This window comes from Myxine glutinosa, chromosome 5 (genome assembly GCF_964187855.1).
Source record: "Myxine glutinosa chromosome 5, kmMyxGlut1.1, whole genome shotgun sequence".
NCBI classification, from domain to species: Eukaryota; Metazoa; Chordata; class Myxini; order Myxiniformes; family Myxinidae; genus Myxine; species Myxine glutinosa.
This window is the reverse complement of record NC_136265.1, coordinates 125,932,075-125,955,521: the sequence shown is the minus strand read 5'-3', so window position 1 is coordinate 125,955,521 and position 23,447 is coordinate 125,932,075. Positions and strand designations below refer to the sequence as shown.

Below are 23,447 nucleotides of genomic sequence, written 5' to 3'. Positions count from 1 at the left end.
CGAATATTAAATTCGATGTGCAGAAATTCACCCAAAAGGAACGTAACCCTTCCATATAATCGAGATTACTATACTGCTAAACGGAAGGTGTTTGAAAGTGCTAAAAAGGTGATTTGTGTTCTACAGTGTTCCAAGTTTATAATTCAATGGAAATAAAATAAAAAGATTTTAAAAGTCGTACAAAATAAAATTCCGGAAGTTTATCGCTGTTGACAAAGCAGCTTTTACACCACCTTATAACACGTTACATTAGTTATTCGTGCCTGTTGTTTGTGTCCTTTATGAAGTCTGTAAAAACAGTAAGTTTCCTGTTGGGAATGATTTTCAATTTAGTTTGACTGCCAGACAGAGTAAAAGAATGGTCCCGTAGGGGGACTGACGGTTATTACCCCAACAGGCGAGGTGACCGGAGACGGGACCGATAAAGCGGAAGCGGGTAGGGACTGTATGAATGGAATCGACTTTGGTTAATGGGGTCCAGATTGGATTTTGCCAAAGGCCAGTTTTGAACGCCGTAACTGAATTTGGCGAAGTGGGGGCTAGTGGATCCAGATGAGAAGTACAATCCTAGAAGACCCTGCTGCCCTGATGAATCCTGGCAAATTTGGTTCAATTATGCCTCTTAGTTACGGAGATGATGATGTTTCAATGGAAATGGCGGATCAGGGGCAGACTCCACGACGCCCGTTTTGCAGGAGCCGGTGCTAATGTGGAGCACAACTTTAGATCCGGGCCTGGTCCTAATGCCTCCAAGCGAGTTTTGTTTGAATCTGGTGGTAGGTTTCAGAGGATAGGATTTGGAAAAAATTATCTGAATTTAGGACCTCTTTCACAACAACAACAACAACAACAACAACATGCATTTTAAGGCCATTTTCCCTGCTAGAGCGGGGGTTAGCCTTGCGGTCCCCATGACAATCTTCTCCATTTTGCCCTATTTTCTGCATCTCTCCTTGTTAAACCCCTTGCCCGCATTTCTTCTTCCACCATCTTTAGCCAAGTCTTTCTCGGTCTTCCCCGTCTTCTACTTCCTTCCACATTCATTTCCATCACTCTTCTCAACCAGTCACTTTCATCCTTCCTCAACACATGACCAAACCATCTCAACTTGTTTATCTTCACAGCATCAATCACAGGCTCTATTCCCATCATTTTTCGCAATTCATCATTTGTCTTCCTCTCTCTCAGCGATACTCCGCACATCCATCGAACCATTCGCATTTCCACCCTTTACAACCTTCGTTGCTGCTCTACGTTCATTACCCATGTCTCGCTCCCATAAATCATAACACTTCTCACACATGCAGCATACACCTTTCCCTTCAGCTTCAACGACACTCCCCTCCTCATCAGCACTTTGCTCTTTCGAAGCGACCTCTTTCGAAGAAGCATATCCAGATGAGGAGCACAACACAAGAATGCCTACCTGTCTTGATGGATCCTGTCAGATTTGGTTTGAATTGGCTGGGTAGTTTGGGAGCAGAAGACATTGTGGTGAAAATTAAGGGTTCGGGGAAGGGGCCCCTTTCCGGGGTAGATATGGCCATGGGGAGCACAATTTAAGGTTTGTGATGCAGCATGGCCAGTTTGATCTGGATCCAATTGGTTTCTGAGAAATTACTTGAATGAAATACCCAAATTAGGTGTAAAAAAACCCACTTTTACCCTCTTTATAAGGGTGATCCGGATGCGGAGCACAACCCCACGAGACCTTGCTGTCCTGTTGAATCATACAAATTTTGGTCCATGCAGGCCGGTAGTTGTGGAGAAGATGTTGCAGTGAATATGAAGGATTCGGGAAGGGGGCCCATGGCCCACTATCTGGGGAGGATATGGCCATGGGGAGCACAACTTAAGGTTTAGGGCATGGTCACGGTGATGCATGGCCAGTTTGGTATGGATACGGTTGTCAGTTTCCGAGAAGATTTTTGAATGAAATACCCAAATTAGGGGCAAAACCCCACTTTCGTCCCCTTTATATGGGGTGGGGCGGTCTGGATGTGGGAGCAAAACCCCATGAGACTTTACTGTCCTGATGCATCATACCAAATTTGGTCCGTATCAGCCAGGTAGTTGTGGAGGAGAGGTTTTAGTGAAAACAAGGGAATCGGGGAGGGGGCCGTGGCCCCCTTTCCAGATGAGATATGGCCATATCGGTCAGGTAGTTTTTGAGGAGATGTTTTACTCAAATGTTAATGGACGTCCAAGTACGTATGGACGCCTGGACACCAGGACCGACTCTATGAGGTTATTTCAGAGAAATAACCTAAAATTATCTCACCCCTCTCTGCGCATGTGACATTGGGATGAGATCCAGAGTGAAAGTACTGATAAACAACAGGTTTGTTTTCTGATTTGTGTTCAAAATGTAACATTAAATTTAAATGTTGTTCCTTGATCAGAAACTGATGTTCACAGACAGACATGACCCAATTGCTTAACCCCGCTTTTTGCTTTGAGTGCACAGCATAATACAGTGACTACAAAAAGCCTGACTCGTAAAAAGAAACCGACCTTGTCATTTTTCAAGCCCCTCACGTTATTTACAACAACAACAAATAGAAAGACATTCGGTAGAGAACATACCCCCGCCAGGCTGAACGGTTTACGTTTTGTATCCTACTGATAGGCCGGATCTGGATTCGGATCTGAACTAAAATCGAATCGGCTCGTTCTTGTCACCTAATCAACTCATCCACCAAGTTTTGTCATAATCCATCCACAACTTTTTGAAATATTGTGCTAAATATAGTTGTTGGCCCCAACTCTCACCTCACCCCTTATAAAGGGAAAAGGAAGAGAACAACAACTCTCAATGGTGAAGTATCACTTAAAAAAATAAAAATTCTCGTATCCGGATCAGGATCTTCACCAAAATCAAATCCATCCATCACACACCCAACATGCCCACCAAGTTTCGTCCGAATCCATCCATAATTTTTTGAGATATCCTGCTCACAGACAAAGACACAGACAAATAGTGGTGAAAACATAACCTCCGTCCACCTTCGATGGTGGAAGTAACAAAGATGGCCAATTTGCTAGTCGCTGGCATGAGCACCGCAAAAGACCCAAATCACCATGGTCTAATCACCACTTTGCTGCGAGCTCATCATCGACGGCTCCGCCAAAGTAGGAACTTATCGAGGAAAAAGCAAAGCGCTTGCAAATGATCCAGCAATGGCAAAACAGGGTGTATAAATAAACAATTGGTCACATTATTTTACACGGTTAATTAACTATTATGAACGACATTCCGCTTATAATAATTGTCGGGGCACCTTTAAGCCGGCAATTAAAGCCAAAGACTCAGCGAAGAAGAAAAACAACGATTACTTAGATTCAATAATTATTGGTAGGTGCTTTGCAGCCACCTTGCCAGCTTAGGATCCTAGGATCCTCGGATCCTGGGTTCGAATCCCGGTCGATCGCTGAATTAACGCCAGGGGGGTTGACTCAGCCTGTCATCCTTCCGAGGTCGGCTAATTGAGCACCAGTTCACTGGTAATTCCCTGTTTGTCGTAAAAGGCGACAAACAGGGTTGGCGGCAGGAAGGGCATCCGGCCGTAAAACATTGCTTCAAAAAGGGGACCAACAACAACAACAACCACGGTGCCCGAAAAAGGCCAACCCCCGCTTTGCGGGGAAAAATGGCCTCTAAAGGTGTTTTTTTTTGCAGCCACTTCTTAAATAGATTATGATGTGGGGAATATCTGGAATGGTAATCCAGGAAGTTCATTGAAAAACAAACAAAGTGACACTTGGCCCACGCCTCACTCAAATTGACACAAGTACGTTATATTTTCCCCTTATTTGGTTTTAAAAATCACACACGTGTCCGAAGGAAGCGGTTCAGTTTGGCATTTTTAATATGAATCAAAATGAAATGAACTAAACCTTTTAGAATTGCCCTTTAGAACCTTTCAAAATTAAACACTGTGGGTTAGAAAGGTTCTTCTTCCTTGTTGACATTTTTGACAGACGGATGGAAGGAAGGAGGATGGAAGGAAGGACTTAGCCAAATATTTAAGTGGATTTACCGCTTAAAAATACATTTTCACCAAGAAGATCTGACAATTGATTGTCAGGAAGTTAGAGACTCAGCTTATGAGAGAAATGACAACAAATGACGACAACGGTTGTGACAGTACCAGATGCAAACAGGTTAATGCAGCAGTACGAAAGAGGAATTTTGATTTGATAGAAGGTACGGGAATTCCGCAGGGTCTTAAGTTGTGTACCTGAGATGAGGGGATGGGGGTTAGCTTCGTTAAAGGAAACCCCGGATGAAGAGTTCCGAGGGTCTCTCCTGCGAGGGTGACTGCTGAGAACCGAAAGGGGAGTGGACCAAGTTCGGGAGGGACTGCACCAAGTGAGCCATGCATTGATGAGAGACATGCACATGCATGATGCCAAATATGGCAAAAAGAGGAAATAAAGAAAGAAAAGGAGCGAGGTTCAAAGAGGAAATTGAATAGCACCCCAGGTGCCCCTCCCCCCCAACCCCCCCCCAAAAAAGATAATAAAAATAAAGGTTCCAAGAATTAAACAGCGGAATAAAACAAAATAAAATAGACGTTTGGGGTGGGAAGTGACAGGTGCATTTGCAAGGAGAGCAGGGAGATGAGGAGGGAAGGACAGGTAGGATGAAAAAAAGATCAGAACGAGAACACCACAAATGAACAACACGGACTGAACCAGAGAGAAATTAGTTAATGCAGAAAAGAAATGTGTCTACAGACAAATAATGCCTTGAGAAACTCCTGACAGGATGTTTTAAGCAGCATCCGCGTAAAGGTCACGTCCATGGCACTTGGATCGAGTGAAAAACAAAAATTGTTTAAAGGGCTGACTACCTCCGTGCCAAACTCCTCGAATACATATTTTACTCTCTCTATTTGGAATGCCCACAGTCAACCTGCATCCAAACCAAGTAGCGATTCGGGCGCGAGTGCTCGGGTAAACCGTAAACCCACCTGGGCACCAGGCACCGGACCAAATGGATTATTAGGTTGCATCACAGGCTGGTTGAACATGGCCGGCTGTGGCTGGACCAGCGGGACACCTGTTACGGGAGGCACCTGCAAAGACAACGTGGTATGAAAATAAAATTATTGAGTGAAAGCATTTACAGGTCAAAGGTCACATACAGGTTTGACACATGTTGTTGATCCGTTGGTGAGAGCAGCCAGGGGCATGCGGTTAAAATAAGCGGACCATGTGAACCGTTGTTAATGAGTGTTACATCATGTAGCTGATCTCAAGTCTTGGCCTGGAAAGGGGATGCCCTAAACAAGGGGGGAAAAAAAAAAGAAAAAAAAAAAAAGGAAGAAAAATAAAATAAAATAAAAAACTAGTGGATCCTGGACATTCAAACTAGCAGTTTAATCTATGTCACTGTGGTGCATGTACCATTGCATATGTGCCCAAGCCTTGTGTGCCTGGCTGGAAGGCCGTGGGGGCTGCACCCTGACATGCGCACACATGTCAAAATAACCCGTTTTTGTATGTCATATATAAGCAAGTTGGAGGAGGGGAAGGGGGTGAGGGAGGCGATTGGAGGGGGGGGGGGGGGGGGGGGTCGATGAAATACAGGAAAACATCAAGATTGGAAAATTCACTTGACTTGGAAAAGGAGAACAAGCACCTTATCCACCAAGCCCTCCTCAATATGTCAAATGTGCTGAAAAATGGATGTGAGGATGGGGGTTGGAGGGGCAGGCAGGAGGTATCGGAGTGGGGGTGGGGGTGGGCTTGCGACTCACGTATTGCTGGAGCCCCCAGCCGTTCTGCTGGTGCAAGATGGACAGACAAAGGCAAAAGATGTTGGTGAAGGGCAGCGCTATAAATTAAATAAATGCATTTAGATCGCAGTCACACCAAAGTATGATTATATTTCTAGCCCCTCCCTCCCCGCCCTCCCCCCACACACAACCATAACAAGATCACCCCTCCTCCCCAAACAAACTTAATTGGACCCTGTGAAGGCCAAAATCGAGTTACTCATTCCAAAAATGTTAGTGCAACATTTATCGGTACATTGTGGCTGGCAGACGACAAGCAAATGCAGAAAGGTTACTTCATGAGTGACGAGTTAATAAATTAGGCACAGCATAGGCTTCTTCTTCTTCTCTCGAGTACATAATGGACTGGGATTTCAATTACAAATCGGCTCACTGGTTGCATTATTGTTGAGGTATGGCTGTGCTGAGTCCCTAGGAGAGGCTAGGTGTTGGGCTAGCGGCTAGGGTGCCGGCTTAGGATCCTAGGATCCTGGGTTCGAATCCCGGTCGATCGCTGAATTAACGCCAGGGGGGTTGACTCAGCCTGTCATCCTTCCGAGGTCGGTAAATTGAGTACCAGTTCACTGGTAATTCCCTGCTTGTCGTTAAAGGCGGCAAAAAGGGTTGGCGTCAGGAAGGGCATCCGGCCGTAAAACATTGCTTCAAAAAGGGGACCGAAAAACAACAACAACCACAGTTCCCGAAAAAGGCCAACCCCCGCTTGCGGGGAAAAATGGCCTCTAAAAGGTGGTTTTTTTTTTTATGGCTGTGCTGCTGATGAATTATGGCAGGAATTCGGAAAATCGGACAGAGTGCCAGTACAATTCGCCTACTCTTAGTTGAAAGACAACGTGGGATCTTCAACATCCACCAAATGATGCCAGCAGATGGGTCCCCTGCTCAACGCTCGTCCAAAGGACGGCACACATATTGATGAAAAGTACATCCTGCCTGTGAAGCACCAATCCGACTGTTTAGACTTTAGAGAGTCGGGTTGAGATTCGAACCCGGACTAGACATCTCAATGGCAAGTGCACTACCTACGCGTCATCACATCGGTCGAAACATTGCTTAGCACATGGTAATGAAATACAAAGCCGTCATACGCACAAGACTCACCGTTTGCGTTTGAACCGCTGTGGGAACTGATGGACCCCACGAGTTGGGGGCTCCCAGCCGTGGCTGCCAGTTTGCACCGCCAGTTAGTCTTTTCTCTCCCGCCGGTGTCCATTGGTGATCCCTGAACAATCCGGGCAATGTCATAGTCATCCCAATCAACACACTATCGATATGTCCACACCACTCCTCTAACTCCCAGAAGCACTAAATAAGCTCTTTTATCACAATGTCAGACAAACAAGTATAAAAGCAATCTCCAGGTACTGTACACCTCTAGCCATTCCCAGATTAGGCTTGCAATTCCATTTCGGAACAAACATAAAGGAATAATGTTCATTTAATGCATGACATTCTCAAATGACGATCTTGCCTGGTTTCTGTGCAAGAGGCACCATCGCGTTAAATTAAACTCCCAATCAGTGGCAGGGGACCAAAACTTCATAAAGTTAATAGCTGCTTGCTGTACAGACCACCAAGAAAGCTAGGCCCATGCAATTAAGAGCTCCGCATGCATCACACACGCACGCACGCACGCACACACGGCAAAGCAAAAAAGCAGAGAAAGCACTTTTCCAACCTTGCAACCAGGCTGCAGGATTGGGGAGAATAAGAAAGAAAAAAAGAAAGAAAGGTTCAGAGCCCGGAAGGCAGACGAATCGATATAATAATCAGCACAACATCACAGAATACAAGAGGTGGTGGCTACGTCAGGTGTGCGGCCCTGTTGGAAGTTCAGGGAACCGAGTGCGTTACAGAAGCAAATTGGAATTCAAAGGCAAATAAAGAGAAGCGAAGGCACACAGAACATGGAGTTTAAAAGATGTCGACGGAAGAAAGACGAATGTCATACTTACTTCTTGCCGAGGCTGCTGTTCATTGTCAAGTCTGAAAAGGAAAACAAAAAGGCAATTGGTTTGCAACCGACTTCTCCAAGCAAACATTAATTATGCACTTGTTTTAGTGGATGAAGTGTAGGTTTACCCATCGAGTACGACAGTGTGTGGAAAACAAAAATCAAACCAAGTACAGATACATTCAAAGTACACTGCCCCATGCCAAATAAATAAATAACATCCTCCAGCGCGGCACTGCCAGGGCGCCTTCAGTGCCTGACGATACCGCTGTGCAGCACATAGAGGCGGTATTGGGACCGGGAGAGGTGTACAATATTGCACTGGGAGAGGTGTACAATAATTAATTGATCAATTGCGTAATTAAAATAAATACATGATAATGGTAAAATAATTTCTTAATCAATTGGCTAATAGCACACCTCAACCACCAAAGTTTCATCCAAAGCTGTAACCTTTTGAAAATTAATAAAAAAAGTCATAAATCGAATAAATGAAATAATTGATTAATCAATAAATAATTATTAATCAATTGATGGATCAATCGATTAATCAATAGATAAACAATATCCTTTAGAGCCACATCACTTGGTCACTATCGTGTCTGAATATCAGCTTCCTCGCTGAAGAGGTGCCCGAGATATTGCCCAGATGAGAAAGAAAATAAGTAAATGATTAATAATGAAAATAAATAAATAATTAATCATAAAGCAATTAAAGAATTCATCAGTTGGCTAATAGAATACCGAAAACCACCACCATTTCATCCAAATCTGTAACTTCCAAAAAATTAATAATTAAGTCATTAATCGAATAAGTAAATAATTAGTTAATTAATCAATAAATCAAAAATTGCCTTCAGAGCAAATCACTTGTTCATCGTCATGTCTAAATATCAGCTTCTTCGCTCAAAAGGTGCCTGAGATATTGCCCAGATGACAAAGGAAATCAATAAGTACTTAATTAATCAATAATTACAAACATCGTGTTCATACGTTTTATTCCTCTCCCACCTCCCCCCAAGTCCTCCCGATGTCCCTGCTCTCAAATGTTGTGTTTGTGTCCTTCCTCCTCTTCCCCCTCTCTTTTGTGTCCTTCCCCCTCTCTCCCCATCTTGTCTGCCGCTCCCCTTGTTTTTTGTGTTTTGTGTGTCGGTTTGTCTTTTTGTGTGATTAATGTTAGCTCTTTCACGAGCCTCGATCTTGTATACAAAAAAACAAAAACAAAATAAAACAAAAATTAAATAACTAATCAATTAATTGATTAATCAAAAAACAAAAAATACCGTTTTTGCCAAAGCACCTGCTCACTATTGCGTAGAAATTTCAGCTTCCTAGCTCAAAGGATCGCTGAGATATCGCCCGGACAAACAAACAAATGGAAAAAAAAAAAATCACTCGGAGAGCGACACTTGGCAAAAGAGAACAAAGTAGAATGGCACTCGGTAGAACATCGTTTTGACTTCACAAATAATTGGTGGTTGAATTATGTGACCTGATAGAGAAATCTTCTTCAAATTAAGTTAATCGGATGAAAATTGTCAATTTTAGAAATTCGGCCTATGTTAACCGAAAAGTCAAATTCGGTCTATTCGGTATATAGTGTAGCAGCATAGCAAACCTGTTGTGCATTTTGTGATACAAGCACCAAATTTGGCACAAATGTACATTAATATGTTGCGAACATTTTCAGATATTGGGCCACTTGAAATTCCGTAATATTTTTTTTCAAATTTTTTCAAATTTCGTAATTTCAAATTTTTCGGGTGACACCGTCACAATTTCGGTCTTCGAGGCCGGCCGATATAGTGGGGCGGCTTAGCCCAAATATTCAAAAGAATTGTGCATTTTGTGTTACAAGCACCAAATTTGGCACAAATGTACATTAATATGTTGCGAACATTGTGTGGTCAGCAATGAAGACGAGAGTCTGAATTACATGTATGCAAAAGACCTTGTGAACCAGTGAAGCAAATACACGGGTAAGCATGAATTAAATCTAGGGCATGATATAATTTCCATGATGTTTACCTCTACACTCAATGGTGGAAGGAGGTAATGTTTTGATCCCAGCTTGTCTGTATGTCTGTTTGTCTGTTAGTCCACAAAATTCCAGACAAAGCTTGTAGTAGTGGTAGTTGTAGTGGTAGTGGTGATAACAGAAATTGTTATATAGAACTGAACTTATATTATTATTATATGCAGAAAATAACTTCATTTCTATATGCCCTGCAGTGGACAGGTTAATTGGTTTATGCACTGAAGGGGTCACCCTGGTGTGCACTGCTGTGTTCTGCCTCACTGAGTTGTTCAGGTATGATGTACTCAGCACAAGCTTCCGGTCGGCCCGGAGGTGGGGGTGCGGGGCCTGTCACGGAACGTCAAAACAAACGGCCTGCCGGGGCCGCCCAAAAGTCGGGCGTGAGGGGCGCGTCCACTAATGGAACGCCTCTCGCTTCCCAGATCGAGGGCCACGTGGTCAGGAGAACCTCGTCCCTTCCGGTCACACTTTGCCTATCGGCCGGCCTCGAAGACCGAAATTGTGACGGTGTCACCCGAAAAATTTGAAATTACGAAATTTGAAAAAATTTGAAAAAAAAAATTACGGAATTTCAAGTGGCCCAATATCTGAAAATGTTCGCAACATATTAATGTACATTTGTGCCAAATTTGGTGCTTGTATCACAAAATGCACAATTCTTTTGAATATTTGGGCTAAGCCGCCCCACTAATAGTTGGTGGTTGGTTTCAGTAAGCTGGTATGGAAATCCTATTCAGATTTCAAGTCAATCAGATGAAAATTGAGGATTTTATAAATATGAAAAGGTTGTTGACCTTTTGGCCTATGCTGATCTCAAAAATAGTTGGTGGTTGAATTCAGTTAACTGATATGAAAATCCTATTCAAATTTCAAGTCAATCGGATGAAAATTGATTTAAGAAATTTGAAATGGTTGTTGAAACTTTTTGCCTATGTCGACCTTTTGGCCTATGTTGACCTCAAAAATAGTTGGTGGTTGAATTCAGTTAACCGATATGTAAATCCCATTCAATTTTCAAGTCAATCGGATGAAAATTGAGGATTTTAGAAATTTGAAATTGCTGTTGACCATTGGCCTATGTCACCTTTTGGCCGATGCTGATCTCAAAAATAGTTGGTGGTTGAATTCAGTTAGCTGATATGAAAATCCTTATCAAATTTCAAGTCAATCAGATGAAAATTGAGTATTTTAGAAATTCGAAAAAAAGTGGTTGACCTTTGGACCTTTTGACCTCAAATATACATAGGATTTTGGCGGACTACAAACTCCACCATTTGGTGAAGTTTCGTAAAGATCGGTTTAAATTGAGACTGATAGGCAAGTATAAGTGAGTGGACAGACAAACAAACACACCGGAGTAATCAACATACTTATCAAGAAATTTTTTTTGGCCAAGTAACAAGAAGGAAACCGGAGTGAAAACGGAGTACAGTACTCCCTTTCAGACAACGTCATCGCCAGGCTCTGATGGCATAGGAAAGGAGTGGTGTACAATTAGGAAGGCACTCGATAGAGCGTACAAAGCGCATAGCTTAACAGTTTACGTTTTGTATCGTACTGCTGGCCGGATCTGGATTCGGACCTGAACAAACATCGAATCGGCTTGTTCTTGTCACCTCACCAACTCATTCACCAAGTTCAGTCATAACTCATCCACAACTATGAGATATCCTGCTCACAGACAAACAAACAGACAGACGTGAAAACAAAGTCCGTCCACCTTCGTTGGCAGAGGTAAGCAAAAAACAAAAAAAAAAAAAAAAAGGGCGTTTATTGTGGAAAATAACTCGGGGGTCGACAGACGCAGTGATCATAGTTATAGCCGGTTTATGTGTGGTACCAACCCGGCTTATCAATTAATCAATTTGAATTTGTAGAAAGTTTAAACAATTCGCTCCACGAAATAAATCACAATGACACCCCAACACTGCGTCCACTCCCCCACTCTATTTTTACATTCCAAACCATCTTCCCGTCCTGCTCGACCCGATTGCAGCTTACTTCCGACGAGGTTAGCGAGCGACGTGTCGATGTCAGAGACGGCCAACTGCCCGGGCTGCGAGGTTAACACGGGCATGACTTCAGTTTGATTCAGCACCATGGGTTGCAAGATGTCTGCTAGCATGGTCAACGCTAAAGGATGGTTTTGGGACAATGATAGAATGAATGAATGAATAATCAATAAATTAATAAAAGTTGCAAACATTCAACAAGTAACTTTTCATGCCAATGGCTCAGCAGTCAAACATCACTGTAAACACGAAAATCGTTCATTAGGGATTTCTTCTTCACACTATGATTTACCACGTTATTCAACTGGTGATAAAATCCCATCGTCGAGCACAAAAAGGATCCCAACTTGACATCACACTACATTTTATAATGAACTAGAACAATGCGACTGTCACCAATATGCCTCCGCACATCTACAACGGGTAGATGCCATCACTGCATATGTATGGGTCGGAGTTCACGTTTGTGAAGTTTTGTGTTGATCGGATAAGGTGCGTTTTTCTATCCAAGATGGCTGCCAAACCACGTGACCGATGACATCATCATTTTCAAACTATATGCAACACTGATACAACAACAACAGGCATTTTAAGGCCATTTTCCCTGCTAGAGCGGGGGTTAGCCTTGCGGTCCCCATGACAATCTTCTCCATTTTGCCCTATTTTCTGCATCTCCCCTTGTTAACCCCCTTGCCCGCATTTCTTCTTCCACCATCTTTAGCCAAGTCTTTCTTGGTCTTCCCCGTCCTCTACTTCCTTCTACATTCATTTCCATCACTTTTCTCAACCAGTCACTTTCATCCTTCCTCAACACATGACCAAACCATCTCAACCTGATCCTCTTCACAGCATCAATCACAGGCTCTATTCCCATCATTTTTCGCAATTCATCATTTGTCTTCCTCTCTCTCAACGATACTCCGCACATCCGTAGAACCATTCGCATTTCCACCCTTTCCAGCCTTCGTTGCTGCTCTACGTTCATTACCCATGTCTCGCTCCCATAAATCATAACACTTCTCACACATGCAGCATACACCTTTTCCTTCAGCTTCAACGACACTCCCCTCCTCATCAGCACCCCACTCAGTTCCCGAAACTTCTTCCATGCACATCTCACTCTAGCAACCGTTGCCGAGTCTGATCCACCTTCTCCATTCAGCATGTCTCCGAGGGAGCAAAATGTTTTCACACCTTCCAGCTTCACGCTGTCTCCAAGATCCAACTCAACATTTCCTCCATCTGCAGCTCCCTCTGTGCACACCTTACATTTGAATGTAGCTGCCACACTGGTTAATGACCCTCTCAGACCACTACATTTTTGATGAACCCACTCAGCGCACATTGTACATTGAATGGAGTTCACTCCGACACCCTTCCCGCACACAGCACAGGGCCACTTCCCAGTTCTTTCCACCTCACCACATGCTTTACCACTTGCCATCACCTTCGTCTTTCCGATATTCACCTTCAGACCTTTTGTCTCCATACATTCCTTCCACTTGTTCATCTTTTCCTTCAGTCCATCCATACTTTCCGCAATCAACACCAGATCATCTGCATACAACAACTCCCATGGTAAACCCTCCTTTACGTTCTGAGCCAGCACCTCCATCACAGCTACAAATAGTAGTGGACTTAGTACCGACCCCTGATGCACTCCCACCTTCACCTCAAACTCACCACTGTTCCCGTCCTTCGTCCTTACAGCTGTGCGCGCTCTTTTGTACATTGCCATCACTACTCTGATCAACCATTCCTCCACTCCTAACTTCCTCATTGCCCATATCAATACTTTCGTGGAACCCTATCGAATGCTTTCTCCAGATCAACAAACCCAAGAAACAACTTCTTCCTCTTCTCCATGTACTTCTCCTGCAACTGCCTCACAATAAAAAGCGCGTCTGTCATTCCTCTTCCTGGCATAAATCCAAACTGCATTTCGTCGATCTTCACTTTCTTCCTTATCCTCCTCTCCAACACCCCCTCCAACACCCTCATTCCATGCTCCAATAACTTTATCGCTCGGTACGAGCCACACTCCAGAGGGTCACCTTTCCCCTTGTATAGAGGGACGAGGATACTCAGTTCCCAATCCACTGGAATGTGGCCTTCTTTCACCACCAGATTACAGATCTGTGTCATTCTCTTCACACCCCAACTTCCTGCTGCCTTCAACATATCTCCCACAACTCCTGTCGGCCCTCCCGCTTTTCTACTCTTCATTGCTTTTATCGCTTCCTCAACTTCCTTCTCAGTTATCTTCTCTGCTGGTCCTAAAACTGGGTTACTCTCTATGTTGCCATCCCATTCATTCTCTGTATTCAACAGCATTTCCATATATCTTTTCCATCTTCCTTTAATTCCATCTGGGTCCACAACGATTTGTCCCACTTCGTCCTTCAAGCAACTCACCCCCATCACATCACACCTCTCTTTCGCTATCTGCTTTGCAATCCTGAATACTGCTCTGACCCTCTTCCGAATCCAAGCATTCTCCGAACATTTTCCTACATGCCTCCTGCGCCTTTGCTACCTCTTTCTTTGCAGCCTTCTTGGCTGCCTTCTAACTTTCATGCTCTGCTGTTTCTGCTCCCGTACCCTTCGCCTTCTGCCACTCCTTGAACTTCTTCCTCTTCTCATCAATCCTCTTTCAAACTTCATCATCCCACCACCATGTTTCCGAGTGCCTCGGTGGTCCTTTTGTCCATCCACATACCTCACCAACGGCTCCCAACAGACGAGCTTTCATTGACATCCAACCACTTTCAAGCTCAACCACATCATCCTCTACCCTACTCAGCCTCTCTTTTAATGCCTCCCTTACTGTCACCTCTTTCAACCTCCACACCTTCATTCTCGGTTGGTACTTCACCCGCCGAGCTCTCCTCACACCTTTCACCCTTATGTCGCAGACAACCAAGTGGTGCTGTGAAACAGCCTCCTCCCCCGGCCAGGATCACCTTTGTGTCCCGGAGGTGCCCCCTATCTCGCCTACGCACCATCAGGTCGTCAACGGTTGTCGTCGACCCACCTGACGTGTATGTAACAAGCTTATTATCCTCTTTCTGGAACTGAGTATTACAAATCAACAAATCAGCTCCATCAGGAAACTCCAAAATCCTTTCACCTTCTCCATTTCTCACACCATATCCGTAACCCACATGAACTCCCTCAAAACCATCCATACTCCTTCCCACATGTCCATTTAGGTCTCCTCCTACCACAACAACTTCCTCATCTTTCACGTTTTCCATCAGCTTCTCTATCGCACACCAGAACTTGTCCATCTCTTCATCGCTCCGACCAATCTGCAGAGCATATCCCGAGATGACGGTCACCAAGAGCTTTCCAATCATCATTTTCACCATCATCAACCTATCACTCACTCTAGTCACACTCACCACACTGTCTACAAACTCCTCAGAAAACAGGACACCAACACGATTCATGCCCTCCAGGCACCCTTGCCACACAAACTTGTATTTCTGTCCCTGCCTACCCTTCACCATTCTCACACCACTTCCCTTCTATCTCGTCTCTTGCACACAACATATGTCCACTCTTCTTCTGACCAATTCTTCCACCACTTCTCCTGATCTCCCTGTCATTGTCCCGACATTCCATGTCCCAAACCTCAGAAACTGATCTCCACTTCGGGCTGTACCCTGCCCATATGTAGTTGTAATTGTCATGGTTCTCTTTTTGAGGCAATGTTTTTATGGCCGGATGCCCTTCCTGACGCCAACCCTCTTAGTCGTCTCTTACAACACGCAGGGATACGGTAACAGTGATATGCAACAGTGATGTTAGATGATATTTGAAAAAATTTGCATCGATAGGGTGAGTGGTTTCAGAGATATAATTATTTAATATTTTCCTTCAATCCAATATGGCTGCCAGAAGCCTGGTGTTGGCTTAGCGGTCAGGGTACCGGCTTAGGATCCTAGGATCCTGGGTTCGAATCCCGGTCGATCGCTGAATTAACGCCAGGGGGGTTGACTCAGCCTGTCATCCTTCCGAGGTCGGCTAATTGAGTACCAGTCCACTGGTAATTCCCTGTTTGTCGTAAAAGGCGACAAACAGGGTTGGCGGCAGGAAGGGCATCCGGCCGTAAAACATTGCTTCAAAAAGGGGACCAAAAAAAACAACAACAACCACGGTGCCCGAAAAAGGCCACCCCCCGCTTTGCGAGGAAAAATGGCCTGCAAAGGTTTTTTTTTTTTTTAAATCCAATATGGCTGCCAAACCATGTGACCTGTGATGTCATAATTTCATATTTCAATACAAATGGGTCATTGACCATGTGCATGCAATTTCAGATTTTTAGGATAAGCAATTCGATTAAAACATTTTTGGCTGGTAGACCACTTCACCTATGATGTCATCATTATCATGCTTTTGTTCCCCATGGGGAGTACTTGAAAATGTGCCAAGTTTCAAATGTTTCCATTCAGCGATTTCCGAGAAATACTTTTTTAATTATTTGCTTTTAATCCAAGATGGCTGCCATACCTTGTGACATATGACATCACAATTTTCATAAAAACATTCTGCATGGGTGTCACTCCTACCCTGAAAGTTTCGTCTCAATCGGACATATGGTTGCTGAGAAAAACGAGGTTTAGCCCGTACAGACGGACAATCCGAAAACAACGCCGATGGCGACTTTTTCGGCGGAGGCATAAAAAGTCACCCTTAAACCTCCATTTTCTTACATCGAGCTCAAATGCGAGACATCCTGATTTATATTGAGGAGTGCAATGATAGACAATCTGAGGGAGAGCAGATGTGCGAGAGGAAACGCCTTGCAAGCTAGGCTGTCAAGCTGCGACACTTACCGGCCAGAGAGGCAGAGTGGTTCGTCCGCCATGTTCGCGAAGACAAGCCGAGTAGTGGGAGAGAGGTGGTGGTGGTAAAGGAGGGGCGGGGGTGTGGCGGAAGGGGGAGAAATGCAGAAGTGAGGGGTGAAGGTACAGAAGTGGGAAGAGATATGCGAGAGATTAATACAATCTGCAGCTAAATGTTCAAGGAAGAAGAAGGGATCTCATCAAAATAATCTCTCAAGGAACAAACAACTTCCCGCAAACAAAAAAAATCAGCAAGGAAAATATCAGGAACAAATACTCAACTTATGCTCCAAAGCAATCCTCATTTTAAATGACAACCAGCCTCATTAAATGTCCAAAACTAAAACAGCACTCGGTAGAGCGCATACCTCCGCCAGGCTGAACAGTTTATGTTTTGTATACCACCGATAGGCCGGACCTTGATTCGGACTTGAACCAAAATCTAATCTGTTTGGTCTCGCCACAGATCCAGCTCATCCACCAAGTTTAGTCATAACTCTTCCATAACTTTTTAAAAATATCATGTTATTTATCGCTTTTAGCCCTATCTCTCAATGGTGAAGCGTATCACTCTTCACTTTAAATCACTTTAAATCACTTTAAAATTAAAGAATTCTCGTATCCGAATTCATATTCAGATCTTCACCAAACTCCAATCGATTAGTCCTTGTCACACACACAACCGGTCCACCAAATATCGTCCAAATCCGTCCAGAAATTTTTGAGATATCCTGCTATGTATCGTTTTTGGCCCGAACACTCAATGGTGAAGAATCACTTAAAAAATTATAGGAGCTGGATCTGAATCCGGATCTTCACCAAAATCTAATCATTTCGTCCTTATCACATACACTACCTCTCTGCCAAATTTCGTCTGAATCCATCCATAAATTTGAGATAATTTGTTCACAAACGGACAAACAGACAGGGGTGAAAATATAACCTCCATCCACCTTCTGGTGGCGGAGGTAATGAATCAGTGAAAAATCACAAGTACAAAAACTTTCCCCACCGATACGACGAACCTTTCAGGTATATTAAAAGGTTAGTGATGTGGTTTTATTTGTTTTGCCTTCTCCTGCCGGCCACGCAGACCACTAAACTTTGTGCTGAATTTAGTGATCATATTCTTTCTTTCCCGACTGATCCTTCTCCTCTTTCAGGTGTGTGCATTAAACACTTCACGTGCAAGAAACGGCAGAGTTGACTTACCCGCAGAGTTGACTTTGTCCGAGTGAGCTGCCTTGTTTCCAAACACCGAATCGAAGTCTGGCTGCAGGACGGGTCCGGTACCCGGCCCGGTCACAAATGGACTGCTAAAGCCTACAAAAAGACAAGATGAACCAATACGGACCAACATTAACCGACAGGCATACATCAGAGAGAGGGGAAAGCAGTTGGTGACGTCAGTTTACCAAGGAAAGGGTTAAAAGAAGCTCCGGCAGGCGGGAGAGAGACCGAGTAGATGGGCCGAGCCACGTGGGCTGGATAGCTCTCGAGAAGATGTGCGGTGGTATCACTGTCTGACGGAGTGGGGAAAGTGACTACAGTTGAGAAAGGACAGGGAGCAAAAAGGTGAGGAAAAGAGCTGGTCAGTACCAAAATAAAGAAAAAAGGAGAAGAGGGGGTTGAGGAGGTGGGTGTGAAAACCAGGGTGCATGAGCAGCAGGCTAAAGCAGTTCTGAGCACAACAAGTAAAAGAAGTACGAGAAAGAACGAGGCGAAACAAAGTTTCACGAAACCCATGTTTCTACTGCCATATACAGTCACGTGAAAAAGTATGTACACCCCATGTAAAGTTTTGACTTTTTCAACATATTTCAACATACAGCTATTGATCTTCATTTCAACAATATTGATAGATAAAGGTGATATAATATAACAAATATCATGAAACATTTACATTTTGTAGTCCATTGTATAATTTAAATAAACATAAAAGCAAATTTTGCATGTGGAAAAAGTAAGTACACCCCTACATTTATCACTACTTCAAATACCTAAAATTAGAATCAGGTGCACCAGCTCAGGTGCAAATGATTAGAACATCGTTAGAGAGGATCTTGGAGGAACCTGTCTTATTTAAACCTCAGACATTTAGTTTGGTTTGCTCTTTGTTGTTGGTGTGTGGTGTCACCATGCTTTGATCAAAAGAGCTCTCTGAGGCCTTCAGAAAGAAGGTTATAGATGCCTAGGAGTCTGGGAAGGGATTTAAAAAGATCTCCAAACAATTTGAAATCAATCATTCGACTGTCCGGAAGATCATCTACAAGTGGAGAAGATTCCAAACAACTGCCAACTTGTTCAGGCCAGGCCACCCCAGTAAGTTCAGCCTGAGAGCAGACCGCAAGATGCTGAAAGAAGTCTCTAAGAACCCCAGAATGTCATCACGGGACCTACAGGTAGCTCTTGCCACTGTTGATGTCAAAGTGTACGAGTCTACCATTAGAAAGAGGCTGCACAAATTTGATCTACATGGTAGGTGTGCCAGGACGAAACCTTTGCTGCCCAGAAAGAACATCAGGGCAAGACTAAAGTTTGCCAATGAACACCGAGGCAAAGACCAGCACTTTTGGAACAATGTGCTCTGGACAGATGAGTCAAAGGTAGAGCTATTTGGCCACAGTACTAGAAGACATGTTTGGCGAAAACCAAAGACAGCATTTGACCACAAGAACCTGATACCAACTGTAAAGCATGGTGGTGGAAATATTATGGTTTGGGGCAGCTTTGCTGCATCAGGGCCTGGGCAGCTCACCATCATAGGATTCACTATGAATTCTTCATTGTACCAGAGGGTGCTTGAGGATAATGTGAGGCCATCTGTTGGAAAGTTGAACCTCAACCGAAGTAGGACCTTGCAACATGACAATGACCCTAAACATACCAGTAAATCCACCAAGGAATGGCTGAAAAGAAAGAAATGGAGGGTTCTGGAATGGCCAAGTCAAAGCCCGGATCTCAATCCCATCGAGATGTTGTGGGGGGATTTGAAACGAGCTGTGCATGCAAGAAACCCCTCAAACATCCCACAGCTGAAATAATTCTGCATGGAGGAGTGGGCAAAAATTTCTCCCAGTCGATGTCAGAGACTGGTAGACAGTTAAAAGAAACACCTACTTGAGGTCGTTTCTGCCAAAGGGGGCAATACCACCTATTAGAGGCAAGGGTGTACTTACTTTTTCCACATGCGAAATTTGCATTTATGTTTATTTAAATTATACAATGGACTACAAAATGTAAATGTTTCATGATATTTGTTATATTATATCACCTTTGTCTATCAATATTGTTGAAATGAAGATCAAATAGCTGTGTGTTGAAATATGTTGAAAAAGTCAAAACTTTACATGGGGTGTACTTAATTTTTCACGTGACTGTATTTAAGCGAGCTTCTTTCCATTTGGTGAATCCTGCAACAAGTGCAAGAGATGCATTCCATTCACAAGGCCGCACGGCATCGGGCATTGCTGGTGGATGCTAGAAGGCACCCACCGTCGGATGACGAAGGCCTAATGGACGAAGCAAATGGCAGCTGGTCGGTGTTGCCGTCGCGAAACGGTGATGGAAAAACATCTTTGAAAAGGATGGCAGAGGGGACAGAGGCAGGTACAACACAGTGCAAGGAAGAAAGGAAGGAAGGAAGAAAGGAAGAAATAGGACACAGCATGAAAAGAAGAATTAAATTGCATGTCGATAGATTACTGAGGAAATAGGAAAGCAGAAAATAAAATAAAACAAACGTTTTGCTTTAAAATAAGCGACAATCTAAACCACTGATAGAGTTCCAGGGGTCAGACGAGGCTAAGTGGAAATGTCACCCGTGAAAGGAGCCCATGCAGATGGGAGCGTGGCTTTACCTGTCCATGGGTTGGGTAGCGGTGCTGGCATGCCGGTGGGAACAAAGTTGGGCTGCAAACCAAACAGGTCACTTCCAACCTGAGGCTCGCTGAACCAAGCGGGCAGGTCACGCCGGGAAGGGGCGGGAGCAAGGGACACAGAAGGAGAAACATGAGCAACAGATCTTTCAGCGAATGGTAAGAAAAGTTAAAAGGAAGTAAAACTAGCGCAGGATTTGTTTCGGAAGATAAAAGAACGGTTAGATTGATTTAAATTTCGTTACAGGTGCACACGGCATGACTGGACACTTATATCTTCGACCTGCTTACACAAAGCAAACCATTACCATACGCAGGGCTCCACATTAACTATTTTTAGGGTGCCTGTCAGCATAGGTGTAGTGAAGGGGAGGGGATGGGGTTGATTATAAGCCCCTAAGTATGCCGCTGCCTGCCAGGCACCCATTTTTCGTTACTGATTTTTTTCTGTGCTCCCCCCCCCCCCCAAATAAAATAAAATAAGATAAAAAGGAAGCTAATTTATTTTCTATGATATTCAAGTTTGAAAAAAAAGGATATTTATGCATTGAAAAGTCCAAAACACCAAGCAGATATTCATTTGGTGAAGAACACCAAAATATTTATTTGTAACATCAGTATGTTAGAAACACATTCTCACACCGACCGATACTGGAATTAACATCAGCCTTGTATTCGCAACAACAAATATGCAATGGCATTGTTTGCCAAAATGGATGATTTTAAAGAAGTACTGGTTGCTCGGAAATACAAGTGAGTTCAAACTTAACCATCTTTTTTCCAAAAGCATGTGGCAACTGAGATATTGGAATTTGTCGTCGTGAAACCTGCAACAACACTAGACAACTAGAGAGGCACTCAGTAGCGAGCATACCTCCATCAGGCTGAACAGTGTACGTTTTGTATCCCATCGATAGGCCGGGATCTGGATTCGGACCTATTCTTGTCGCCAAACTAACTCATCCACCTCAGTTTGTCATAAGTTGTTCACAACTTTTTGAAATATCTACATATCGTTTTTGGCCACATCACTCAATGGGGAAGAATCACTTTAAAAAAACAAAAAAAAACAACAACAACTTCTCGTATCCGGATCCAGGTCTTCAACAAAATCTAATCATTTTGTCCTTGTTAATTCCAGAATTTACCGCCATTTTCCACAGTGTCTGTTACATCACCCTATCTAACACGTTAACATTCGTTATTTGTGCTTGTTGTTTTTGTCCTTTTTAATGTCTTTAAAAGATCAGGTTTCCTGTTTGGAATGATTTTTAATTTTGTTCAACTGTTAGACAGGCAGATAAAGTAAAAAAATATATAAAAACTCACTCCTCTCTGAGCATGTGCGATCAGGATGAATTCAGAGACAAAGTACGTAAAAATGAAAGACTCGTCTTCCTATTCATGTTCCGATTTGTGTTCAAAATATAACATGGCGTTAATGTTCATTTACAGAGGTGTCATGTGTATTCAGTCATATAATTATATTCTTACCAGGCATATATATTTTTTTTTTCTTAAAATTTAAGGTCACGCTTGAACTTTTTTTTTAGCGATCTGCCCGGTCACCTAAACATATTTTTTGGTGGCCCGTATATTAATTGAAGGTAAATTTGTGACGGCGATTTTTTTTATTTAGTAGGAACAAAGAACAAGTAAAGATACATTCAAAGTACACTGCCCCATGCCAAATAAATAAATAACATCCTCCAGCGCGGCACTGCCGGGGTGCCTTCAGCGCCTGGCGATACCGCCATGCAGCACATAGAGACGGTATTGGGGAGAGGTGTACAATAATTGATTAATTGCATAATTAAAATCAATACAGACTCCTCGAGTTACGATGTAGGCGACTTACGACGACTCGCACTTACGACCATTGCAAAAATCTGTTGCTCCGTGTGCCTCGCGCTGACAACATCCCTTACGCTCCATCGCCTAAAAGTGTGTGTGCACCGTACTGCCATCATGTCTAGCAAGAGGAAGATTGCATCCACTGATGGATCGGAGAAAAATAAGAGGAAGGTGATCGACCTTGAGTTAAAGATGAAAATAATCGCGCAGCTCGAGAACGGTAAAAGCGTGGCCGCCATCTCACGTGACTAAGGCCTCTCACATTCGACGGCCCATCTTGAAGGATAAACACTGCATCCGAGAAGCTGTGAAGGGATCGGTGCCCATGTGAGCTACCATCATCACCAAGAAGCGACAAGGGCCTATCCATGAAATGGAGAAGATGTTGATGACGTGGATGGAGGACCAGATGCAGAAATGTGTGCCGCTAAGTTTGCCGATGATCCAGGCGAAGGCTAGGAGCATCTTTGAGACCCGAAAGGAGTGTGGGGGAGAGGATTACTCCGAAACGTTCACACCCAGCCACGGCTGGTTCCAACGTTTCAAAAGAAGATTTAATCTTCACAACTTGAGAGTGAGTGGAGAGGCTGCTAGTGCAGACTTTTAACAAATGATGCTATGGTGCAATACAGACTTGGAAATATGTAATAAGTAATATATAATAAGTCCATGAGGGGTGATTCAACTTATGACCTGCTTGTCGGAACGCAACCCCGTCGTAACTCGAGGAGAGTCTGTAAATAGTAATTGTAAAATAATTTCTTAATCAATTGGCTAATAGAATACCTCAACCACCAGTGTTTCATCCAAAGTTATAACTTTTTGAAAATTAATTAAATAAGTCATTAATCAAAAAATAAAATAATTAATCAATGAATCAATAATTAATTAATCGATTAATTGATTAATCAATAAAACAAAAATATCCTTTACAGCCAAATCACTTGGTCATTGTCATGTCCAAATATCAGCTTCCGAACACAAAAGGTGCCCGAGATATTTCCCAGATAAGAAAATAAATAAGTACTTAATTACAACAACAACAACAGGCATTTTAAGG

At 43.4% G+C, this 23,447-nt stretch overlaps 1 protein-coding gene across 28 annotated transcripts in view; it reads right to left on the bottom strand.

Moving 5' to 3' along the window:
* LOC137427137 (phosphatidylinositol-binding clathrin assembly protein) overlaps positions 1–23,447 on the bottom strand; it is an 86,329-nt gene that overhangs the window by 6,514 nt on the left and 56,368 nt on the right. For 3 of the 28 annotated variants that reach the window (XM_068116333.2, XM_068116339.2, XM_068116340.2), the window contains exons 12-21: positions 20,516–20,604; positions 20,151–20,231; positions 18,071–18,199; positions 17,868–17,978; positions 11,795–11,911; positions 7,757–7,787; positions 7,480–7,491; positions 6,903–7,023; positions 5,766–5,792; positions 4,977–5,081 (exon numbers count right to left, since the gene is read on the bottom strand). In XM_068116333.2, the coding sequence (XP_067972434.1) occupies positions 4,977–5,081; positions 5,766–5,792; positions 6,903–7,023; positions 7,480–7,491; positions 7,757–7,787; positions 11,795–11,911; positions 17,868–17,978; positions 18,071–18,199; positions 20,151–20,231; positions 20,516–20,604 (823 nt within the window). Of the gene's footprint in view, positions 1–4,976; positions 5,082–5,765; positions 5,843–6,902; positions 7,024–7,479; positions 7,492–7,756; positions 7,788–11,794; positions 11,912–17,867; positions 17,979–18,070; positions 18,200–20,150; positions 20,232–20,515; positions 20,605–23,447 lie in introns of all 28 variants that reach the window. The other 25 variants (XM_068116343.2, XM_078778663.1, XM_078778665.1 and 22 more) reach the window with 15 other exon arrangements.